This window comes from Tamandua tetradactyla, chromosome 14 (assembly GCF_023851605.1).
Source record: "Tamandua tetradactyla isolate mTamTet1 chromosome 14, mTamTet1.pri, whole genome shotgun sequence".
Lineage (NCBI taxonomy): Eukaryota > Metazoa > Chordata > Mammalia > Pilosa > Myrmecophagidae > Tamandua > Tamandua tetradactyla.
The window spans coordinates 57,674,618-57,696,746 of NC_135340.1; the positions used below are offsets into that span (position 1 = coordinate 57,674,618).

Genomic DNA, 22,129 nt, shown 5'->3' on the forward strand with positions numbered 1-22,129 from the left:
AATTTCTGAAACATTATATAATAGGGGTGGTGAGAGCTACAGATAAAATATGTACTGGGGCACTACAAGGGTGGCTCAGTGGTAGGTAGAATGCTTACCGGCCATATGGGAGACCTGGATTCAATTCCCGGACCATGTACTTCCTGCCCCCCACCCCCCCCCCAAAAAAGGATATGTGCTTAACCCTCAGAAGAAAGGATTTAAAGAAATTTAAAAATCTTCCTGATACAACAGAAAAATCAACAAAATAAGATGCAGTTTACTTTCTTGAAATCATTTGAGCCAGGGTTATTCAGTTGTTTGAAAGCTGTTTCCACAGATAATTGAAGTTGTGTCTGTATAGGTCTCTTTTGCTCAGGGCTATTATTCTCAACCTTGGCTGCACACTGGCATCATCTGGGAAATTGTTTTAAATCTAAGATCCAAATCACTTAAATAAGAGTCTCTGGAATGGGACCCAGAAATCAGTACTTTTTAAAGCTCAGAAGGTGGTTCCAATTCTAGGATAAAAGCAGGAAGACTGAAATGATACCTTGTATTCTTTTTTAATATAACAGTTATACTTTATTACTGATGTGAGCTAATTGTTATTCTTCAGTAGTGCTACACCATAAATACTACAGACTTCTCTTGTATTTGGGGCTGTTTTTGCTGCACCGAGAGAGAGTGAATTATATAGATGTCACTCCAAAATGTTGTGTGAATAAAAACAACCAAAGTTTACTGTGACAAGTAGACTCTCTGCCTCGGATGGCATGGGTACATCCTTGGGGAGCCTTGGGGAAAGCAGAAAATCAGAGCAAGTCATCATCATTAAATATTTATTGAGTGCTTACTGTACGCAAGGCACTAGGGATACAGAGAGGTATAAGTCATGGCTCTGCCCTTAAGGAGCTCACAATCTAGTTGGAGAGAGAAAACATATATTTATACAAAGATCAGTAACAACACAGGCAGCCTGAACAAATGCCAAGTCAACAGTACATGTAATAAACATAGAGAAGGATTCACTAAAGGCTAAATTGGGGAAGGGAACACTTCCCAGGGAGAGGGGGGACTTAAACTGGTATTTATGGGAAATGAGGATCCAGGCACAGGGAACAACACTGGAAGCAAAGCCAATCAGCAGGGGACCCAGGAATGATGACTAATTTAATGTGGCTAACGTACAAGATGATACTAAAACAATGATATTATCTTTTCCAAAAGGGGATGAGTTCGTTTTACACATGTTGCATTTTCAGAGGCCGGCAGGACTTATCTATCCTGAATCAGATGTGGGAAAGTTGGGAATAATTCAGCTCTGAGATATTTTCCCAAATCTTTTAATTTCACAGATGCATCCTCCTTCTCTTCCTAATACAAACTCTGTTTCTTGGGTAGGTGTTTCACTGTCTAAATGAAATCCTAGATCTCTGTCACAGCTTTTGCTCGCTGGTCAGTCAGAACCTGGGCCCACTAGATGAGCGTGGGGCAGCACAGCTGAGTATTCTTGTGAAGGTGAGTCTGCATAGCCTGTTTGAGACATGCAGCCTGTCTGAAGGACTAAAGGTCATTTTTCCTGTGGAGAATCATGGTCTGAGTCAACAGAGCATGTCCTCCCCAACACATATACACAGAAATAAGATATAAAGATTAAAATGTTGTTAGCAGTCCATTTTGAAGTAGGTAATTATGTTGCCACTTCACAGCTTTCAAAACAATTCAGCAGCCCTGAATAGTATTCAGCCCACCCAGTTTGGGTTTGTTCTCATTTTCTCACATCCTACCGCCTTACTCCCTTGAACAAACCCCATATATGTCTCTGAGATTATGATTATCTGCCTGTCGCAGAAAACACTCAGGCTCTCCCCAACCCCAGTATATGACAGAATACATTCATTTTAAATCAAGTGCTAAATTCCTACTGAGAAGATCATAGGAAGTCATGTGTTCTCTGTGGAGTTGGGCCAAGAATTCAAGTCATTCTAAGAAATAACAGAAATGGGAATGTGGGAAGGCCAGGTGGTTCTGTAGAATTCTGACCAAGGGTTTTCCAAGGCACTCCCCCACATCCATACACCTCACATGGGCAGCTGGTGAATTTTAGAGGGACGGTAACTCAAGACCTTCTCTTTGCAGGGTTTTAGCCGCCAGTCTTCACTCCTATTCAAGATTCTTTCCAGTGTTCGGAATCATCAGATCAACTCAGATTTGGCTCAATTACTGTTACGATTAGATTATAACAAATATTACACCCAGGCAGGTGGAACTTTGGGCAGGTAAGAACACCCCTTGGGGAACTCAGTAGGCTTTTTTGTTTTGTTTTGTTTTGAATGAGTTGTAGGATTCCAGAGCTAGAATGAGACTTTAGCTAGCATCTATTCCAAATACCCTCATTTTATAAAAAGCAAACTAAGTCTCAGAGAGAAACGGGTATGTCTTTATCTTTACTAATCTTAAGACTATTTTTCCAGTAGAAGTCATCATCACAGGAAACATGAAAAAGACTTAACACTAAGATGGGTTTTAAGTTCTTTCCTAACATGTGTATTGCTATGCTGGGAGGCAGTGTGGCTTCAATTCCCAGTTCTCATATTAACTAGCCATGTACATTTGCCTAGCTGACCATTAGATTCCTCATATGTGAAAAGCTTCTAATGCTAAACTTTTTTTAAGATTCAGTGGTACTTGGTAGCATAAAGCTCCCTTCTCTGCTTCCCATTCAGAAAGAGTCTTCTGTCTTCCCTCTTTCTAAAATATACTTTAGCATAATCCTTATAAAAGATTTTAGTCGAAGAAACTTTATCTTGAGTTTTAAGATGACAGCTAGATTATCAGTTGCCCTGATTCATATTTCTTTGGAGACAATCTTGGGAAAGCATGATATTTAATGAGAATCTTTTTTTTCTCTTATAGTTTCGGGATGTGAAGTTTTCTGGTACATACAGTGAAAACAGTCAATCCCACCATGTTCCCAAATTTAAAAGAAGATTTGAAACAAACATCCCATTCTCTAGCCCCTCACCAATGTATGTAGCCTAGTGAGAAGGCCCTACCCTTTTCTTCTAGAAGCAACTACTGAATATCCAGGAGGACAAATCACTCCCATAATGCCCATGTAGAAGGGGTCTGCCATACCTTAGGTGAGTTCTTAGTTCAGTCAAGGAAAATGTGTCGAGTCAACTCTCCCCCTGCTGACCCTCTGATGGCTTTATGTTTGGGACATTTGTTGGATAAGCTCATTTATTCAACAGTTATTTATTGAGCACCTACTGTGTACCTAGGTACTGTTCAAACTGCAGAAGATAGTAAATGATACAGATCAGAAAATTAAATATTTTGTGGCTCATATGAAAAAAATTGTTTATAGATAAAATGCTGGACGTTACTATGAAGCAAGAAAGGAAACATGCTTCCTTTCTTCTTACAGTAAGTAATTTATACTAACTACACAGATTATCAATTGTAAATTTGAAGATCATTGTCAGCAATTTCCAATATATAAAGCTGGTAAAAGGGCAATTCTAGCTAATGACAATATATTTAAAGCATATAAATATATGAAAAACAAACAAACAACTGAGATTAAATAGCCAGATTTCAAATACTGAAAATTTCCAGCCCATCTTAGTAGACCCACAGGAGTTGAGGTCCCCCTAGTATGGCCCAACCATTAGTGGTGACCCTTAATATTCATATCAGTGTAAACCAAACACACAGCCATTGAACAACCCTCTCCAAACATAAAAACAGTGCAGTGTGCTGGCCTCAGTTTGTAGTCTCTGAATCTGGTTCTCACATGTACATCTTTTACCATACACGACTATACCCTTATTCCTTGGCTATTTCCAGCTAAAGATGAGATACCACTCCCTCCCATACCCCTAGATGTCTCTAGAACGGGTGTCAGGCAACTATAGGCTGCTGCCTGTTCTTTTAAGTAAAGTTTATTGGAACAAAGTTACATTGATTTACATATTGCCTGACTGCTTTCGTGCTACCACAGCAAGATGAGTAATTGTAACTGTCCCACAAGGCCTAAAATATTTACTATTTGGCCTTTGCAAAAAAAAAAAAAAAGATCTCTGCCCTTTATAGATTAAGGACATGAACAGGAACAATACTAGGGATAGGGAAGGAATAGCCTCCAGGAATTGTGACAATAGCAGCAACAATTTTAAAAATATACTGGAATTCTGGGTAGAGCTCTTAAAACATTTCCAGTGTTCCCACACATGCTTCTCACGTTTATCCTTGCAGAAGGTCATCCTACTGACCCCCATGATTGCTGCCCATTCACAGCAAATAATAGTTTTCCCCTTTGGCTCTGAAAGCTGGGAGCACCCACACATAGGTCAGCTGTCAGCGCACTCAACTCTATAAAGACTTAAAAAAAAACTGTCAGGAAATTTAGAGCTATGCCTAATTCCATTCAGTTTTTGGTGCAACTATTAATGTGGGCCCTCACCTACTTTAAAATCTGATGTTTGGAAGTACATAATTTTAGACAGCCCAGATTAGCCTTTTGATGATGAAATGCCATAGAAAAATTTTAAATTTTTTCCTATTTTTTTGTTTTCCTTAGCTAGCTATCCTCCTAAAGTGAACAAGCCTATTAAAAAACCTCAGAGAAGGTACTATGTTTGTCTTGCTATTTGTTCTTATATTAAGCTCAAAGGAACGGATGAAGAAATCCCAGTTACTACAACCAAAGAGATTCAACATTTATTTTTCATAAAAGTCCAGCAAATAAAACTATATACAAGATCCATGCAAGGAATCCAATTACACACAAGACATTTAAAACCTGGTTAAAACACAATCTTCACAACAGCAGGGAATAAAACCGCTAAGACCAAATATCTTCAGTGAGAAACATAGTCGTGTTTATATTTTGGATGCTGCTTGAATCCAATTCTCTCCCCAACAATGAGGCACTGGATCACCCATTCTTGTGACACCACAGGCAGCTGTAATGCTTCAGCACACTTAAGCACCGAGGCTGGGCACGAGAGGTCTGTCACCACCACATCAAATACCCCTAAAGCAATATCTGTCAGAATAGGAGAAAGTGAATGATGAAAGGAGACTCAATTTAGCCCTCCATTAAAAAGACAGGTGTGCTTTCAAGCCAGTACTTCCCACTATGCCCAAACTAATGCCATTTTATGTCAAATGAAGTGCTACAGACCAAAAGTGAGAAGTTACAATCACTCTACGCTGACCTTGAAAAAATGTTTAGCAACCACTAGAAGCAAGAACAGCCCAATGATCACCCTCTTAAAGGTGGTACTTTTCTTAAAAACATGGACAGGGTAAACCTATTAGGACTGAGACTTAAGACTATACAGTTAGGGCCTCCTTGGAGCAATCACAACACATATAAACTTTCTAGATACCTTTATTATGGGCACTCGAATGGTGCTGCTTCACAGAGGCTGCCCCTCCAGTCATGAGGATCTCAGACCAGAGTTCCAGGAAATTCTGCTGTTGGTCTGATACCAAGAGTACCTTCAGGTTCTGGAAAGGGTTATCACGAGGTTGCCTATGAAAGAATCGCACACATCACCTTGCAACTGGAAGGGACCTTAACATGACAGATAATACCAATAAATAGCCTTTCTGGAACATGAGTTAGGTACATCTGAATTCTTTCAAAATTAAACTTTCTATTAGGTTACACATCCCCACCACCCCATCTCCACTTTCCCTCCTTCTGTGGATGATGGGTATTTTCTGGGATCCTGGCCAAAAGACATGGCAACTCATCTGATTTCCATGTTTGTCCTGGAGCCATGAATAATCTAGATCATGCTCCATTCTGAACCTATATATTTTTAATGCCTTGCTTAAAACTTATAGTTCCCTAACCTCACAATTTGGGAATATTGAGCCTACATACAAATCCTCATACATTTTCAAAAGGTCCCTAATATAAGGAAATAAACTAAATGAACTTCTGAAATAATTTCAAACCTACTCAAATTCTATAATTTATCCATCAGTAGTGCATACACTTAACTCTCTCGCCTGATTTCTGTTCTTTCCAAAAGCTTTCTGTCTTCCTCTCTATATAATTCTAGATGGGCTCTCAGATACTCACCAATCCAGAATTCTTTGTTCCTCAAGGCTATAACCAGCTGGCAAAAGATAATTGCGGTAGTTCTGGAGCTGGTTGGCATGGCAACTGTCATGGACCCAGACATGAGACACACAAGGAATCCCACTGGCAAGGCACAGGAAATACTTCCGGGTTCGACAATGTTGATCTGCAATTAGGAGACACTGGTAGGCTGTGTTACACTGCAAGAAAAGGGAAAGAGCCATTGAGTCTGGTGACTGCTATGGAAAGACCCTGAATAGTAGCCCTAATAAGCTATAGTGAGCAGATCTTGCCCAAGGCCTCTTTTCTCAATGTAAGGTTGCTCAAGTAACTTCCCTAGACATTCTCCCTTTCTCACCTGTGCAACAGCTTTATAGGGGCCTAGATCTTTAAGGAACAACCAAATCCATGTATTAAGCCATTCAGGCTGAGAATCAGCAATACTGTAATAGGAATTTCTATTAAACTCAAATTTCAGTGTGTCTCAGCAACACAATCATAACCCCTTAACTTAACCCAAGGTTCTCTTTTCTTTCCTATGTACTATAAGAAATCTGTTTCATGCAACAACTTTCTGGCAGTTCCCCAGTTACCGAGATTTCAGGCTATGTTACCCAAACCCCCTCCCTTCTCTCAGGCCTCTTCTCAGTACAGCAAATAGACTCCTCTCATCATTGCTACTCTGGAAAACTATACAAGGAAATGCCTCACCTGGGCTTCATTGAAGTCTTCAAGGATATAGCCAGCTCCTGCTCTTAACTGGGATTCTGTGTACTGCTTGTTGAAAGGAGGAATTTCTAAAAGTTCTGTATCCAAAAAAAAAAAACAAAAACAAAAAACAGATAACCAAGACAATCAACAATTACTACTAGTTAGTTCTGCATTTGCTATTTTATGCCTGGCTTCTTACTGCCCCTTTGCCCACTCCCCAGCTATCTCCACAGCAGCGTGTCCCAAAGACAGGTTAAGGCCTTCCCTACAGGTCAGAAAGAAATCTGTCTTGAGACCTGTAAAATGCTGCCAAAAGAAGGGACAAGAACAAGGCATAGGGAAGAAGAGGAATGGAATTAAGTCCTAGACCTAAAAGCATCGAAGGTTCCTGAAGAAGGGTTCTACTAAGACTTTTGAGTCATGGGACTGTTCATAGGTATCAATACACAACCACTTTCCACAGTGATGTATTCCAATTTGAATAACCCTTACCATCAAGAAGTTCTTTCTTATGTCTACCCTAAATATCTCCTGCTGTAAACTAAGCCCATTTCCTCTAGTTCTGCCTCCTGTGGAGATGAACAGCTGATCAGCACTTTTTAAAATAAAGCCTTCAAATTCCCCCGTTTCACCAGCATTTTTTACCCCCTTGTAGACTAAACTTTTGATAAACCAGAATGCTCAAAGAAAGTGTGCTTTTTAAAGTTTAACTATGATTAAGTGAAGTTTAGCCAGAAAATCCTGTTTCAACCTTTTTACTGAAAACTATCTACCTTTGATGATCTTGAAGTACCTCAGGACACTGAACATCAATGACTGCTCTATATCTTGAGGGTGAAGTAGAAGATATGAGAGATGAGGCTGAAGCTGTAATGGACCCTAGGCAATTAGAAATTGCTTCTTTTAACAAAATATCTAATTTGAGCTTGTTTTCTTGTCATCTGCTCCTCTCATATATAAATAACATTAAAAAAAAAAGAAAAGAAAGACATTAGAGATTTTAGTTAATTAGGAGTTCTGGAAATTAAGTTCTAATTAACTGAAATTTCATTACAAAAATTCAATCAGTGTATTGGGTTCAATGCCAGGACCATATCCCCTCCCCTCTTCATACCCAGTGGTAAAACCTGGTAGAGCAAACCTCTTGCAAAGACAGCCACTCCCACTTTGGTACCCTTCCTGCCCACTGGAGCTGCTCAAGATAATGGTTATGCCACAGTCCCAGGCCTCTACACCACTGCTTAGGTCTGGTTTTCCAGCCTGTTCATTTTTATTGTTCTTTTCTTAAAGGAACATTCTTCACATTCATTTCAAAATGAAAATCCAATCTAGAAACTAAATGGTTTTGATAAGAAATAGTAGGGCTATTTCTCAGCTTTGTCATAGCATCATTTTCGCCCATCTCCATCACTGTCACATTCTATAGTCCCAAGACTCCACTGCTGAGTCACTGCTGACTCCCCTCATGGTCCTCTACTTTTCTTAAAACTTCTATTTTATGTCTTGATCCAGTTGTTTCTAGTCCTGACCTATTTCAATTTTAATCCCCAATTATATTTCCTTGTATTTGTGCATTTTTTCTGGATTAGTTTGAATTCAATTTTCTTTGCTTTTGAGGTATGAGCTATCCTACCCAACCAGAGGCTAAAATGAATAGGCTATTAATTCCATCATCTAAAGTAAGGATGAAGGTACTGAATAAACGCAACTCCAGAATAAAGTCCCTGTGGCTCATGGGTTCCTTATATATCCCACCCAGCAAGACTGGACACCATGCCCTTAATTCAATAAAAATGTCTCATAAAATGGATTCAAGTATTTTACCAAGTTCCTGATAAAAATTGGCCTCTAACAGATTTGCATTTTCTACAAGACCAATCACATAGTTTCTTGAAAACTGTAATTCTGTAGAGATTGTTTTAGCATAGATGTCTTCAGCCTTCTGAAGATTAAGAAACCCCTAAGCTTCTCTCACATTTCCCCCCCTCCCCAAAACAAAGATTCTGGTGCTGCTAGGGCAGTGTCCAAGAATAAAGGCGCCAACATAAAACAGACACATTCACTATAACCATACTTTGTATCAGAAATCTGGAGGCCCCTTAAAACAACTGTCTAAACTCCTCATTTAGGTAAGGAATGCTACCTCCCCTCCCTTGTGGTCACAATATGGGATTTAAAATGTCTGATATACCAATAAAGACAGAACAGTGAAAATTTTTATGAGTAGAGTTTACTAGGTCTCACACAGACAGGCTCATAGATTTTTAAGGAATTGGATAGCCTTCATCTCATACTGAAGACTTTCTTGATTATGCTGGACTAGGCAACAAATACATCTGTAGGACCGCCTTGTGAAATCCTGATCGGGCTAGACAAGGACTAGGAGTTTGTTACAGAATAAAGAACAGAATCCAGCAGCACCATGAACACAGAAAACCAGATCATCACCACCGTTTTAACATCTTTTCAGAATCCTCAAGGGTATATTCCTATCTGTTTACTCTGACAAACCAAGCTTTGTACACGCTTAACCTGGAACCTCCCACACACCCCACACGCCCAGAGCCGAAACTCCCAACCCACCCCCCATCCTAGAACTTCTCTGCTCAAGACTCTATACACCTTCCAAACAGTATAAACCTCAATCCTAACTCCCTGATCATTCTTTCCACATTCCTGTATGGATCTCCACATGGCTGCGATTGGTGAGATATATGTTAATTAGGAAAAAATCATCCACATACCTGAAATGCCAACTACCACAGATCTTTACTGTTGCTATTTTATGATAATCACATTCACATTAGAAATGTGATGTGCAAGAATCAACATTAGTCAGAATCTAACTTGTAGAACATCATTCCATTTGGAACTTTAGCTATATAGACACATTTAGCTATATTATGGTATATACCGTTGTATCTACTTATTCTTTTCTAAACTGCAAACTCTTTGAACAGGTGAAATAAGTTTACCTCTCCCCACTGCAGTCTTCAAATACTAAGTGAGAGAGAACACAGAATAGCAATGTATGGATTTAGTTTTAGGATGAAGAGGATTAAAAGTTCACAAGGCCTAGAAGATCTAGCTCTGAAATCACTAAGTGGTATTGCACATCCCCACATTCTTAGGTCTTAAAACACAGACCTCGAGAATAAACCTTACCCCCACATGGGTTTCCTCTAGCAGTTGCCCCTAAAACATAAAAGGGAAAGATGGCAGAGGATTTAGAAGCCTGATGGACTTGGGTAATCAGAGTAAGATCAAAAGAACACTGTGTTCTCGTCCCAGGCCTACCATTACTGTGGGCAAAAGGTAATTAGCCTCTCTAAGCTTGTGTCATCACCTATAAAATAGATGATTACATCTACCTCCCATCTGTCTCACGGGATTGTTTCGAAGAACCACTTAATGAGAGGAATTTTGTGAGAAGAGCCCATAAACCTAGAAGCAGAGTGCAAATTAAGTTTTACTTCCCTGAAGTGACAAGCTGTCACTTGTCCTAGCAGGGAAACCACATAGGCTCACAGAGTGAATGAAAAAGGAAGGAAGTGACCATATGTCAGGACCCCAGGGCTTCCCAGGACCTTACCCTCCTCTTCTTCACTGCTTCCTGTAGGACCATCTGACAGTTTGGAGCGGCTGGCCAACTTATCACTGGTTGTGGCCATGGTGAGGAGAAAGGCATAGCCCAGAAACAAGGTCTTGTTGAGGGGCAACGGCCCTCTCTGCTCTTCCAGGGCAGAGGGTTCACCCATGTTGTCTCCACTCTCACAGGGGCTTACAAACTCTCCTGCCCCCACTGCACCTGGGAAGGACAGAGGCACAGTTACCAGAGGGACAATGACCACTGCCTGGCAAAGGCCCTAGCACCAAGCAGGAGGTATGGGTAGGCAATGTCCCTGCTGACTTATTTGAGCTATGAACCAAATTCCATTCCTACAGCCAACCATTTAAATGGCCAACAAACCCAGGACCAAATTTACAAAGAAGGCAAATTTTACATATTTAAATTGTACAAACTCATGACAATGCATACATTTTTATCAAAAATGAAAATCAACTAATGTTTTTATATAGTGAAACCAAGTATTTCTGAGATCAAAGAAAGAAATGGTTCTAATATAAACCTGGAGTAGGTAAGAGTAAAAAGTGTTTGGAAATCTTCAGGCCACATTTTCTGCCCAGTGCTCTAATTTCCCCAAGATCTGTGATATTTTTAAGCAGCCTTAAAAAGAAAAAAAAAATTTTTTAATTATTATCAAGAAAAGTCCCCAGCAGATTCTCCCACCCTATCCCTGACCATCACCAGAATGGTGCATAGAATACTTGGTAATAAAGTGCTTTTACAAATTGGTGGAACCAAAACAAAACACACAACAAAACAGCCTGCTTCAGCATCCCAGTTTCCAACACCTGGGGGGTAGGTAAGTGAACCAGCCAGTCCAGGCCTCCCAGAACACCCATGCTAGGAGTGCCCCAAAAAATCCTTGAGTAGAAAACAGACAGCTGACCTGGAGAAGCTGAATCGTAGGTTCTTTAGGAGGCTAAGATGACAGACAGGTCATGCCTCCCTAAAATAAAAGCAGCAGCAAAAGAAGAGTCTCAGAGGCAATATGATGTAGTATTTATGAGCTTGGACTTTCAAGTCAGACTGTCTGGATTTGAACCCTGGCTTAACTTTGTCACCTTGGACAAGTTAACCAACTTTCTGTGCCGCAGATTCCTCAACTGGAAAATGAATTCTAGCACCTATACATCCTAGAGATTATATTAAGATATATAAAACACTCAGCTCCACATCTCATACATAGTGAATATGGGATAAACATTAGCTATTATTATTGTTTTCAAATACCCTGAAATACTGCAGAGGTGTTAGGTAAATATGGAAATGACACAAATGAAATACACAGTAAACAGGAGCTCTAGTGCCAAGACAATGCAACAGCAAAAATCAGTTTGCTGTGCTCAGTTACTTCAGGGCAAAAATTGAGTACCTTACTTCGGCATGCCCAAAACCTGCAGTGGCAGGGTCTTTGAGTCATAGTAGAAACTCAATAAACAATAGATGGATTGATGCTTTTCAAAATCAAGCATGAAGGTACTGGAAAGAGTGATGGTGGAGACTGGAGGGACAGGCAGGTCTTTCAACAGGAAGTTTGAGAAAGCCAGAGAGCCCTGAGCACAAGGAACAGGTGAGGAGAGTTTCTAGGAGGCAGAAGATGGTGTTAAGCAAAGGAAGATTCCTAAGACAAATTTCACCTGTTTTGAATCTGCTAAAAAGTCAGAACTTCCTTCCTTCAATGAATGCTTATGATCAAGTCCTGGCCTCCTATCTACATTACTGGACTCTGCCAGGAGGTATGGAGAAGGCAGTAAGCTAGCTCTAATTATTACCTGCGTGTTTGTGTAAGAGTCCAACTTTGTAGCCAGGACAGAAGAGCCATCACCATAAAAAAGGATCCATCTCTCCAACAGTTGGCTCCATACTCTGCTGTGGTCTGAAGAATGAGGCAAAAAGTTACACTCACCAGGTTTCACAGTGGCAGATTTCCGACCTCGCTTAGCAGGAGACCGTTCCTCTTCAGAAGTTATAAGTTTTCTTTTGCCTGAGAGAACTCCCATCGAGGCGCGAGGACTTTCTGTGATCTTTCGGGTAGGGGTTGTACTGCTGCTGCTGGAGGCAGTGGGGGTGGCTGGGGAGCTGATGTTACTGCGCCTTTTCCGCTTCCCTTCCACCAAATTGTCTGTGGTAAGATAAGCCAAAGGTTGGTCAACTCTTTCTGAGGTCCCAAACTTCAAGAAGTTGGGCACAGCCTTATCCAGATACCACAGCACCCTTTCCCCAACCTCCCAAAGGGGTCGGCAGCTATTCCAAAGCCATCATATTTTCTGTTGCAACTTTCACCATGACCGAAAGTGTGTTTGGTTCCTATGGGAACTGAGGAGGCCAGAAAAAAACTTGGACTTACCATTAGGAAAGAAACAGATAGTAAGTGGCTCCAGAAAGTGACATCCCGTCACCATCTTATAAACCACACATAGGAATATTAAGAGTTAGGGAACCATTACCCACTGTTCCAGAAACCACTTCTCCCACCCCAAGCAAAGCAGGGGCCCAAAGGCAGTTTTTTAGGAAGCAAAGGCCTCACCTAAGCTGATATCTGCTGCCTTGGTGAGAGGTGTTACTGCCTCATATGGGCCAAGTCCATATTGCTCTCTCAGTCTGTTTCCTTGCTCCAAAGACAGGATGACAGCCATTCGCTTATACCACTTCCTCTGGCCTTCTTTTTCAATGCTGTAGTATAGCTCCCCAGATTCCTTCCTATGCCCTTTCACCACTCCTGGTTGGGAGTAAAAACATTAAAGAAGCTTGCTGTTGTCTTAGGTTCCTTGGTACCTTCTCCTAAGGATTCTGCAGAGTAGGCCCAAGTCAGAGAACTCAGAAATCCAACAGTAGACTGAGGTAATACTAAACATTCCAGCCATCAATCTCAGACAGTAACAATGCCCAGGAGATGTGCAGTTACTATCCTGGGGTTAGGAGAAGAACAGTTTCTTAACAGAAGGAGATCTTTAGTTATAAAATAAAGCTAATACCCAAAGCCAGCATTTATGGGTTGTTAGTTCTTCAAATGGTTCTCCTGGAGTAAAATGGCTTGTGATTTCTAATGATCCCTTTACAATTTACTAAACCTTTCCTTCTTTGTTTCTTTGGAGGCTGAGTGATAATTCCTGAGTTAAGGTATAGGTAAAAAAATGACATCATTCTAAGAAAGAGCATGTTTGTGTCTGTGTGTAAATATGTGCAGAATAGAGATAAAGAAAGAAAAAAAGAAAAACCTTGCCCAGTTTTCCATGTTATCTAATTTCCAGTTCTTGTTCTGATCCAGAATATGAAGGTATGGGCTTTAGGTTAGAAAGAGCACATGTGTAAAATGAAACTGGGTTGGAATTCAGGAGACCTGAGCTTAGACTTAATTCTGCTACCACCAAACTGTATGATTCTGGACAAGACCCTTTTCCAATCCTAGTAAGAGAGAACTCTTTCCCTCTATCAATCAATCAATCAATCAATAATTTACAGGGTTGTTTGAGTCTAAAAATAGTTATGTATTCCCAAAGCCTGCACATGGCACCACCCCCCCCCCAAAAATATATAGGTATGTATACAAAATAAAAATAAGGCAATATGAACAATTTTTCAGTCTTATAAAAACAGCAGAGTCCACTTTGTTCTCTCCCTTTAGTCTGCATTTGATGAATGGAGTAAAAGAAATCCAGAGGCTGTTGCTATGGGGACTCAGTCTGTGCACCAGCAACCCTCTGCCGACAACTATGTCACTAAGGAGGACATGAACAATTACAACACCACGGAGGAATTCACAGAGGTAGTCAAGATTAACATGAGCAAGAATCAGTAGGATGACAGTAAAATGTTTATTGGAGGCTTGAGATGGGATACAGGCAAGAAAGAACTATTTTCTCAATTGGTAGAGGCTGTAGACCACACAATTAAAACAGATGTAGTCACTGGAAGATCAAGAGGATTTGGATTTGTGTTTTTTTAAAGATGCTGCTAGTGTTGATAAGGGTTTTAGAACTAAAGAATACAAACTGGATGGCAAATTGATAGAGCCCAAAAGCGTGAAGGTTTAAAAGGGAAAGAACCCCCAAAAAATATTTTTGTGATGGACTGAGCCCAGATAATTCTGAAGAGCAAATAAAAGAATATTTTGGAGCACTTGGAAAGATAAAAAATATTGAACTTCCCATGGATACAAAAACAGATGAAAGAAGAGGATTTTGTTTTATCACATATACCGTTGAGGAGCCAGTAAAGAAATTACTAGAAAGCAGATATCATCAAATTGGTTCTGGGACGTGTAAACTCGGAGTTGCAAAACTTAGTATACAAACAGCAGCAGTAACAACAAAAAGGAGGAAGAGGAGCTGCAGCTACTGGACAAGGTGGTACCAGGGGTCATGGACAAGGTCAAGGCCAAAACTGGGACCAAGGATTTAATAACTATTATGATCAAGGATATGGAAATTGCAATGGTGCCTGTAGTGGTGATCAGAACTATAGTGGCTATGGCGGATATAATTTATATTGGGTATTACTATGGGAACTATGGATATGGACAGGGATATGCAGACTACAGTAGCCAACAGAGCACATATGGCAAGGCATCTCGACAGGGTGGCAAACAAACGATTACCAGCCATACTAAAGGAATACCTTGGAAAACAACAGGAGGAAATGCTTTAATAACCCATCTTGCAGGCTGATATTGAAGACTAGTCTTCTGTTGATCTATGATTATTTTGTAAAAGACTTTATAGTGTATAAGACACAACTGTTCACTTGTATATAGCTGCATTTCGTTTTTTTTTTTTGCTTTTACTTTGCGCTTTGCTATTTGTTATATCTCAGTGTGGATTTGTGTTTATGTAAGTTTTATCTGTATGATTTCATGTTAAACCTCAAATAAATGCTTCTTTATGTGATTATTTTTCCATGTTAGGTACTAAATAGCTCATTAACACTATAATTAAAAATAAGCAATAATGAAAGCATGATTTATTTTGTAGGGACTGTTGGTCCATAGGGAGGAACAGTGGTCCTTTATGAACAGTCAGTATCATCCCGTTCCCCACTTTTGTAGATATGTTCTATGTGCTAGGCTTCCTCTCCCTGTTATCCTAGGCTTCCACCACACAGCTGAATAATGTCCTTTTCCCTCTATATCTGGAGTCATTGTCATGGTGGTGTGATTACATTTTCCAAAAACATGGCTTTTTAATGAGACAAAACAGTAGTCCCTTTTATGAACAGAAAGGATTTTATGTTGTTCCTATTTGAATTTGTTATGATTTGTAAATTGACTTGAGAGTTTTTCTCCTAGAAAAAACTTTAGCTAATTACAATACTATGTCAAAATCTTCAGATATATACACAGGGAAAGAGCACTGTAAAACTGTGGTAGGAGCTATACCTAACTGAATTTAAGAGTATCAAAAATAATTAGCAAATTTAAAGAATTTGGGCAGAGAGGTATAATTTACCCATTAAAATTGAATCAAAAGGTGTTAACTCTAGGTAACTAGATATTTGAAGTAGCAGCAGAGTAAAATCATATTACATTGGTATTATGCTATAGACACCTCTGAACTGAACAAAATGTTTTCTGTTTGGGAATTCTTAGGGAGCTGTAATGGAGTTAACAGCTCCTGTGGTATAAATTATTAGAAAAAGTCTTAGTAGTAAATCCTATCATGTTTAATGCAGTTGCATGAGCCTGAGTAGTTCAACATTTTCATATTCAGACACAGGAAGGAGTATGGAAAAGAAATACTTTAAATCTTTTGTATATCAGTGCAAATCTTAAGTGTAACAGTTTATATCATTACAGCAGATCTCCCTGGTTTTGAGGAGGACATTTTGGGTAAAAAACTGAAATTTGGAATTTTGTGTTCAGTATACTTAATTGGGTTTAGGGAAAAGTTTGTTTCCATGGTTGCACATTAGCTTTCTGGGATCATTATGAAAAATACTTAGCTTACTCAGCAAATTAGATGATTTCACAAACAAGTATACATTTCATCAAGAACCTGCTGTTATAAAAATGTGGTGCCTGCAATGTTTCCTTTTTCCTATGATGTATATATTTGCTGGGCTATTAAAGTTAAAATGCCCTTTGCCTTGTTTGTTCCTTTGCTGCTATTTGACCTTAAACCTAGGCCAAGTACCAGTGCTGGCTATTGCAAGGGATTCTCTGATCTTTAAACATGGCAACCAGAGGGAACTGAAGGGGGGTTGTTTCATTTTAAGTTGTATTGTCAAAGTCAACAGGTGCAGTGTCTTTAGGGTAGTGACTACTGTAACTTCAAATTTATGATGAGGTGACAAGCTGACATTGAGACTGTCCTTTCCCTGATCAAAAGTGAATGATGGGTGAGGGGTAAGGGGTATGGTATGTATAATCTTTTTTTTTCTGTTATTGTTTTATTTATTTTTCTGAATTGATGCAAATGTTCTAAGAAATGATGAATATGCAACTATGTGATGATATTGAGAATTACTGAATATATATGTAGAATGGAATTATATGTTAATGTTTTTGTTCTTAATTTTTTTCTTTGTCTTCTTTTTTTTCTTTTTTTCTTTTCTTTGTTCTTAATTTTTTTTTAATAAATAAATTTTTTTTAAAAAGTGAATGATGTATTTGTGGCCAAGATGGCGGCTTAGTTAGTGTTAGTTCGTCCTCCAGAACAACTACTAAATAACCAGACAACAGTATAGAACAACTCCCAGAGTCACGTCAGTGACCGGACACACAGTGTACCCAAGTCTGGACCAGCTGGACCGGCTGCGAGCTTCCCCAGAACTGCGAGTTCCCCAAGCCACAGTGGCTGGCACCCCTCCCCCACAGGCTGCTTCCCAGAGGGGAAAGGAAAGAGACTTTAACAGCAGCAGGGGCTGAGTCCAACCAAACACCAATTGTGGCACTAATTAACAAATTCTGACTACTAAAAATAGGCCCACAGCTCAGGTGAACCTGGTCAAAGCGGAGGTCGCTCATTGGGCTAACGGAAAAAGAAAAGAAACAGAGGTTTTTGTAGCTGTGTTTCTACAAAGCCTTTACTGCCTCTGAATTCAGCGGCAGGACTTCTCAGGCTGCAACTGGCCCCAGGCATAGGCAGAAACAAGCTGCTTTCAGGGCTTGTCTCCCATCTGTGCCTTCCCCAGAAGAGAGGTAAAGCCCAACTCAGGTGGAATCCCTCCCTCAAAGAATTCAGACCCCAGGGCTTGGTAATTTGAAACCATTAAAACCAGCCTACAACCTCTCCTCCATCTCCACCATGCCCCCAGCAGAAAGAGTCTTCCAAAGTTAAAGGTGCCGTATCATCTTATGCTGGTGGGACCCACAGGCAGACAAGCACCACATATTGGGCAGGATAAGATAAAAAGAGTCCAGAGACTTCACAGGAAAGTCTTTTAACCTGCTGGGTCTCACCCTCAGGGAAAATTGACGCAGGTGACTCCTTCCCCCTGAGAGAAGGCCATTTTAGTCCGGGATAACCCAGCTGGAGTCTATAATACCTACGTACATAGACCATCCTAAACGTGGGGGGGGAGGCACCATACAAGCAGGGCAAGAAACAAGAAAACAAGAACTGAAAAATTATCCTCTGTTAAACAAAACCTAAACTAGAGGTCCAGAAAAAGCTGAACTGAATGTCAAAGAACAGATAGACAACAAATTCATCCAGCAAGAAAACCCTAGGTAAAAGAAGTGAAAGCAATCTCCACAATAAACTAATTAAGGTAATTAAATGTGTAGACACCAGCAAAAAATAACAAATCACACCAGGAAAATTGAAGATATGGCCCAGTCAAAGGAACAAAACAATAGTTCAAATGAGATATAAGAGCTGAAACAATTAATTCAGAATATACGAACAGACATGGAAAACCTCATCAAAAACCAAATCAATGAATTGAGGGAGGATATGAAGAAGGCAAGGAATGAGCAAAAAGAAGAAATCAAAAGTCGGAAAAAACAAATCACAGAACTTATAGGAATGAAAGGCACAGTAGAAGAGATGAAAAAAACAATGGAGACCTACAATGGGAGATTTCAAGAGACAGAGGGTAGGATTAGTGAACTGGAGGACGAACATCTGAAATCCAACAAGAAATGGAAACTATAGGGGAAAAAATGGACAAGTGAATGATGGTTTGTTTTTTTAATCCAAAAAAAGAAATCCAAAGCCTGTTCCACCAAGGAAAAGAATATAGAGAAAGTAGGCCTTGGTTTTCTCCTTATATGTGCCATAGACTCACTCTTTTCCCTTTTTTGTTCATTCTCTATCTTAAATCCCTACTGCGAAAACTAAAGACCCTCCCCAAAGCACAAAGAAACCAAAGGTCAACAATACACTTCACAATAATAGAAAACAATAGAACTAAAAAGCAGTCTCGTGTTGGCATTAGTAGATACTCTCAATGACTGGAACACAGAATTCCTACCCCTTGATGCCAAGATGCACTCTGGATACAGAATTGTCTACATTTATTTTAAGAGGGCCAAATATGAACCTGCATAGCATGTGAGAGTTCAGTGAATTGTATCTAATACAGATAAATTATGAGTCATGAGTCATAATGAATCCCAATCTCTGTGCTACTCCTAACTCATACCACATACAGCTAATGGTGTATCCAAAACTAGAAGGTGATGTGGCCCAGTTTACAATGAAACAAAGGGGCAAACAGTTACTTCTCAGAGGAAAGGACATCGATCACAAGAAAGCTAAGACAGACTTCAATAGGCAGGTTACTGGCTACTTCAAAAATAGAAAAGGTATTCTTCAAACCAGTGAATAAGTAATAGAAGTTTTACTTCCCTAATCAAGTATGCAAGCATAGCACTAACAACTTCTTCTTAAGCAAAAATATCTCAATTCTATCTGTCAGACTCAACTGCTGGGTTCCCACCAAAGCAGGGAATAAGTTTAGAAGTCAGTGGTGAAAGAACAGCAACTTCAAAGTAGAGAAACTTGGTAAACACAACTTAACCAAAAGATGAAGATTAATATCACCAGTGATCTTAACCCAGTAATGATATCATGTAGATATCAAGTACCCTCTGATATGATGTGATGAGGAAACTTCCCCTATCTGGCATTGTTTTAAAAAACTCCCAACTCCAACTTAATCATGTGAAAACATTAGACAAACCTAAATTAAGGGACATTCTACAAAATATCTGACCAATACAACTCAAAACTGTCCAGGTCAAGAAAAACAAAAAAGACCAAGAAACTGCCACAAATCAGAGACTAAAAGAGACATAACAACTAAATGCAATGTGGTATTCTGGATTGGATCCTGGAACAGAAAGAGGACATTATAGAAAAACTGTTGCAATCCAAGTAAAGTCTGGAATTAAGTTTATGGTAATATAACAAGATTGGTTTCTCAGTTTTAACAAACATACTATGCTGATACAAGATGTCAACACTAAGGGAAACTGGGTGAAGAGTACACGGGAACTCTCTACTATCTTTTACAACTTTCCTGTAAATCTAAAATTATTCTAAAATAAAAAGTTTATTCAAAAGCAAACAAACTCCAAACAAACAGACAAAAAACATCAGTGGTGAAAGTAACCAGTGTTGTAGAAATGAGATTTCTGACTTTGGAGACCCAGGCCAGAGTAAATGCTTTTTGGTAATTGTTGACAGAATCAAAAATTGCTCCAAGCCATAGTAAATCTCTATAGATTGTGATTCTTTTATTACCTGCACTGAAATACTCATCCTCCGAAAGGGCTGTCACTTCAGTATCCAGTGGGATGGGGTCACACAACAGAATGTCTTTGCCCAACACATCACACTCGTACCCATCATCAAAGAGCAATTTATACTTCCCAGCTCCAACATCTCGTGTGATTTTCCCAGAGTAAAAATAGCCATTGGATGACCACTTGGCTACAACACGGAGCCCTACAAAGCTGTTCCCTGGAGAAGAAGTATCTAAGCCATCAGAGGGGCCAGCAGAAGCCTGAAAAGGAATCTCTGGAGAGTCGCTACGACGCAAAACACCAGCTCCCACATCTGCTCTTCTGGTGGAGTCTGGCAGTCGGGGCACAATACGAGTAAAAGATTTATCATCTGGTGACATGCTGGGTGAAATGTCCTCTATGCCCAAGGGGCCGGGCACAGCTGTTTCTCTGAAGAGAAATAAAAGATAGGATAAAACAGTGAGAAGAAGATAGATGAGTACATACCTACCAATTTTACCACTTCCTTGTCCATGGATCTCTTCAGCCCATTCTTTGATAATCCCATCACAGGCATGAGCCTGGTTTTTCAGTGGCCTCACTCTGATCCCTGCCCACTCCCCAGTAAGTTTGGGCCCCTCTTCTCCCTCTTGACACCCCACATACTCTAAATGCCCCTTTCTTCTTTCTACTCCCTTTTTTTTCTGAACAAGTCATAGACTAAGTGTATCTCACACTACCCGGGTACCTGGTTCCAGTGGTCCGAGAAGGCGGGCGGCCCCTTCGCCCGCGCCCACGAGGTGTGACTGGAGCCTTCCCTCCCTGTCTGATGCCAAGGCCTGCATCACCATCCTCCTCACACACTGGCGCCCCTGTCTGACTGACCCCTTTTCTAGGACTAGAGAATGAAGACAGGTTAGTCTGATAGCACCTGCTACTGAATCCTTTCTTCACAAAGTTTCCCCTTGGCCCTCAGACTACAATGCTAGGCCAACATGTGCTGGGTCTCCAGGGCAGCAGGAGCTGGTCTCTACACCCACCACTAAGCTCTCAGCCAAGAAGTAGGGAATGTGGGATAAAAGGTGAAGGATATTCTCATCTATGCAGGCCTATTCCCTCCTAACAAAGCTTCCTACTGCTGCCCTCAAAAACAGCACACACAGTTCTGCCCTGCCTTCTCGACTTAAGGCTCTGGACACCAGCAGTATATAACAAAAAGTCAGGGGATGCATCAAATTGGGCCACTCTCCCAAACTTTCTGTACTCCTAACCAAAACAGCTATGGGGGTGGAGGAATAGGTGCTCCCAGCATTCCCAAAGTCCCTTCAGGGTTTTTGCCAACAAAATGTACCTCCCACAGGGCTCTACCAGACCTCCCGTGCAAACCCAAAACAGGACAGGAACAAATGGGGAGAAAGAACAGTTGATTTATCCTAGATGGAAGATGGGGCAGATTTCCCATTACTCCCCTTTTTCTGTGATATTAAAATGCCAGCAACCCTGCCCCTGCTGTCGCTTTCCCTCTGGAGACCCTGTCTGCACCTCAGTTTTCCTGGGCCTCCTCGAGAGCTGGGTAAGGCAAAATCTGCGGGTTCAGTCCCGCTGGTTTTCCCTTTGAGTGGTCCGGCTCCTCTCCCTGAGCTGCCACTGCTGTGCATGGCTGAGAGACTTGTTCCACTTGACGTGCGGTGTAAGCTGGATGCCTTGGAGGAGAAAGAGCTGATATCCCCCAGGTCACCTGAGGAGCCCCCAGTCTGTGAAGGAGAAATTTCGGTTTCACACTCTTGACACTCTACAACAGGCTCTTCAGTTTCCTAAAAGGAAGAATGGATACAGAAACTAAAAGAAGCCACAATAACATAAAACCAATGTGATGGTTGAAAAATCCTAGACATGGCAAGAAATTTCAATGCAGAAAAGAGGGCATCAAGAGGAACTTTCTGGAATAATGAAAATTTTCCACATCTTGTATTGGGGGGTGGTTTCATGGGTACAGAAAACTGTCAAACCCTACTGAGATGAACTATTAAGATCTGTG

The 22,129-nt window shown here is 40.4% G+C and overlaps 2 protein-coding genes across 16 annotated transcripts in view; one reads left to right on the forward strand and one right to left on the reverse strand.

Annotated features, from left to right (window-relative positions):
• TUBGCP4 (tubulin gamma complex component 4) overlaps positions 1-9,351 on the forward strand; it is a 52,419-nt gene extending 43,068 nt beyond the window's left edge. For both annotated transcript variants that reach the window (XM_077127671.1, XM_077127672.1), the window contains exons 16-18: positions 1,384-1,500; positions 2,122-2,261; positions 2,899-9,351. In XM_077127671.1, coding sequence (XP_076983786.1) covers positions 1,384-1,500; positions 2,122-2,261; positions 2,899-2,911 — 270 coding nt within the window. In that variant the 3' untranslated portion in view covers positions 2,912-9,351. The remainder of the gene's footprint in view (positions 1-1,383; positions 1,501-2,121; positions 2,262-2,898) is intronic.
• The window catches only part of TP53BP1 (tumor protein p53 binding protein 1), a 194,699-nt gene continuing 173,383 nt past the window's right edge, over positions 814-22,129 (reverse strand). For 7 of the 14 annotated variants that reach the window (XM_077127643.1, XM_077127642.1, XM_077127638.1 and 4 more), the window contains 11 exons: positions 21,634-21,905; positions 20,840-20,989; positions 20,111-20,541; positions 12,952-13,143; positions 12,331-12,546; positions 10,389-10,604; positions 7,570-7,623; positions 6,797-6,891; positions 6,086-6,285; positions 5,382-5,527; positions 814-5,035 (listed from right to left, as the gene is read on the reverse strand). In XM_077127643.1, the coding sequence (XP_076983758.1) occupies positions 4,848-5,035; positions 5,382-5,527; positions 6,086-6,285; positions 6,797-6,891; positions 7,570-7,623; positions 10,389-10,604; positions 12,331-12,546; positions 12,952-13,143; positions 20,111-20,541; positions 20,840-20,989; positions 21,634-21,905 (2,160 nt within the window). In that variant the 3' untranslated portion in view covers positions 814-4,847. Of the gene's footprint in view, positions 5,036-5,381; positions 5,528-6,085; positions 6,286-6,796; positions 6,892-7,569; positions 7,738-10,388; positions 10,605-12,330; positions 12,547-12,951; positions 13,144-20,110; positions 20,542-20,839; positions 20,990-21,633; positions 21,906-22,129 lie in introns of those variants that run through there. The other 7 variants (XM_077127636.1, XM_077127648.1, XM_077127637.1 and 4 more) reach the window with 6 other exon arrangements.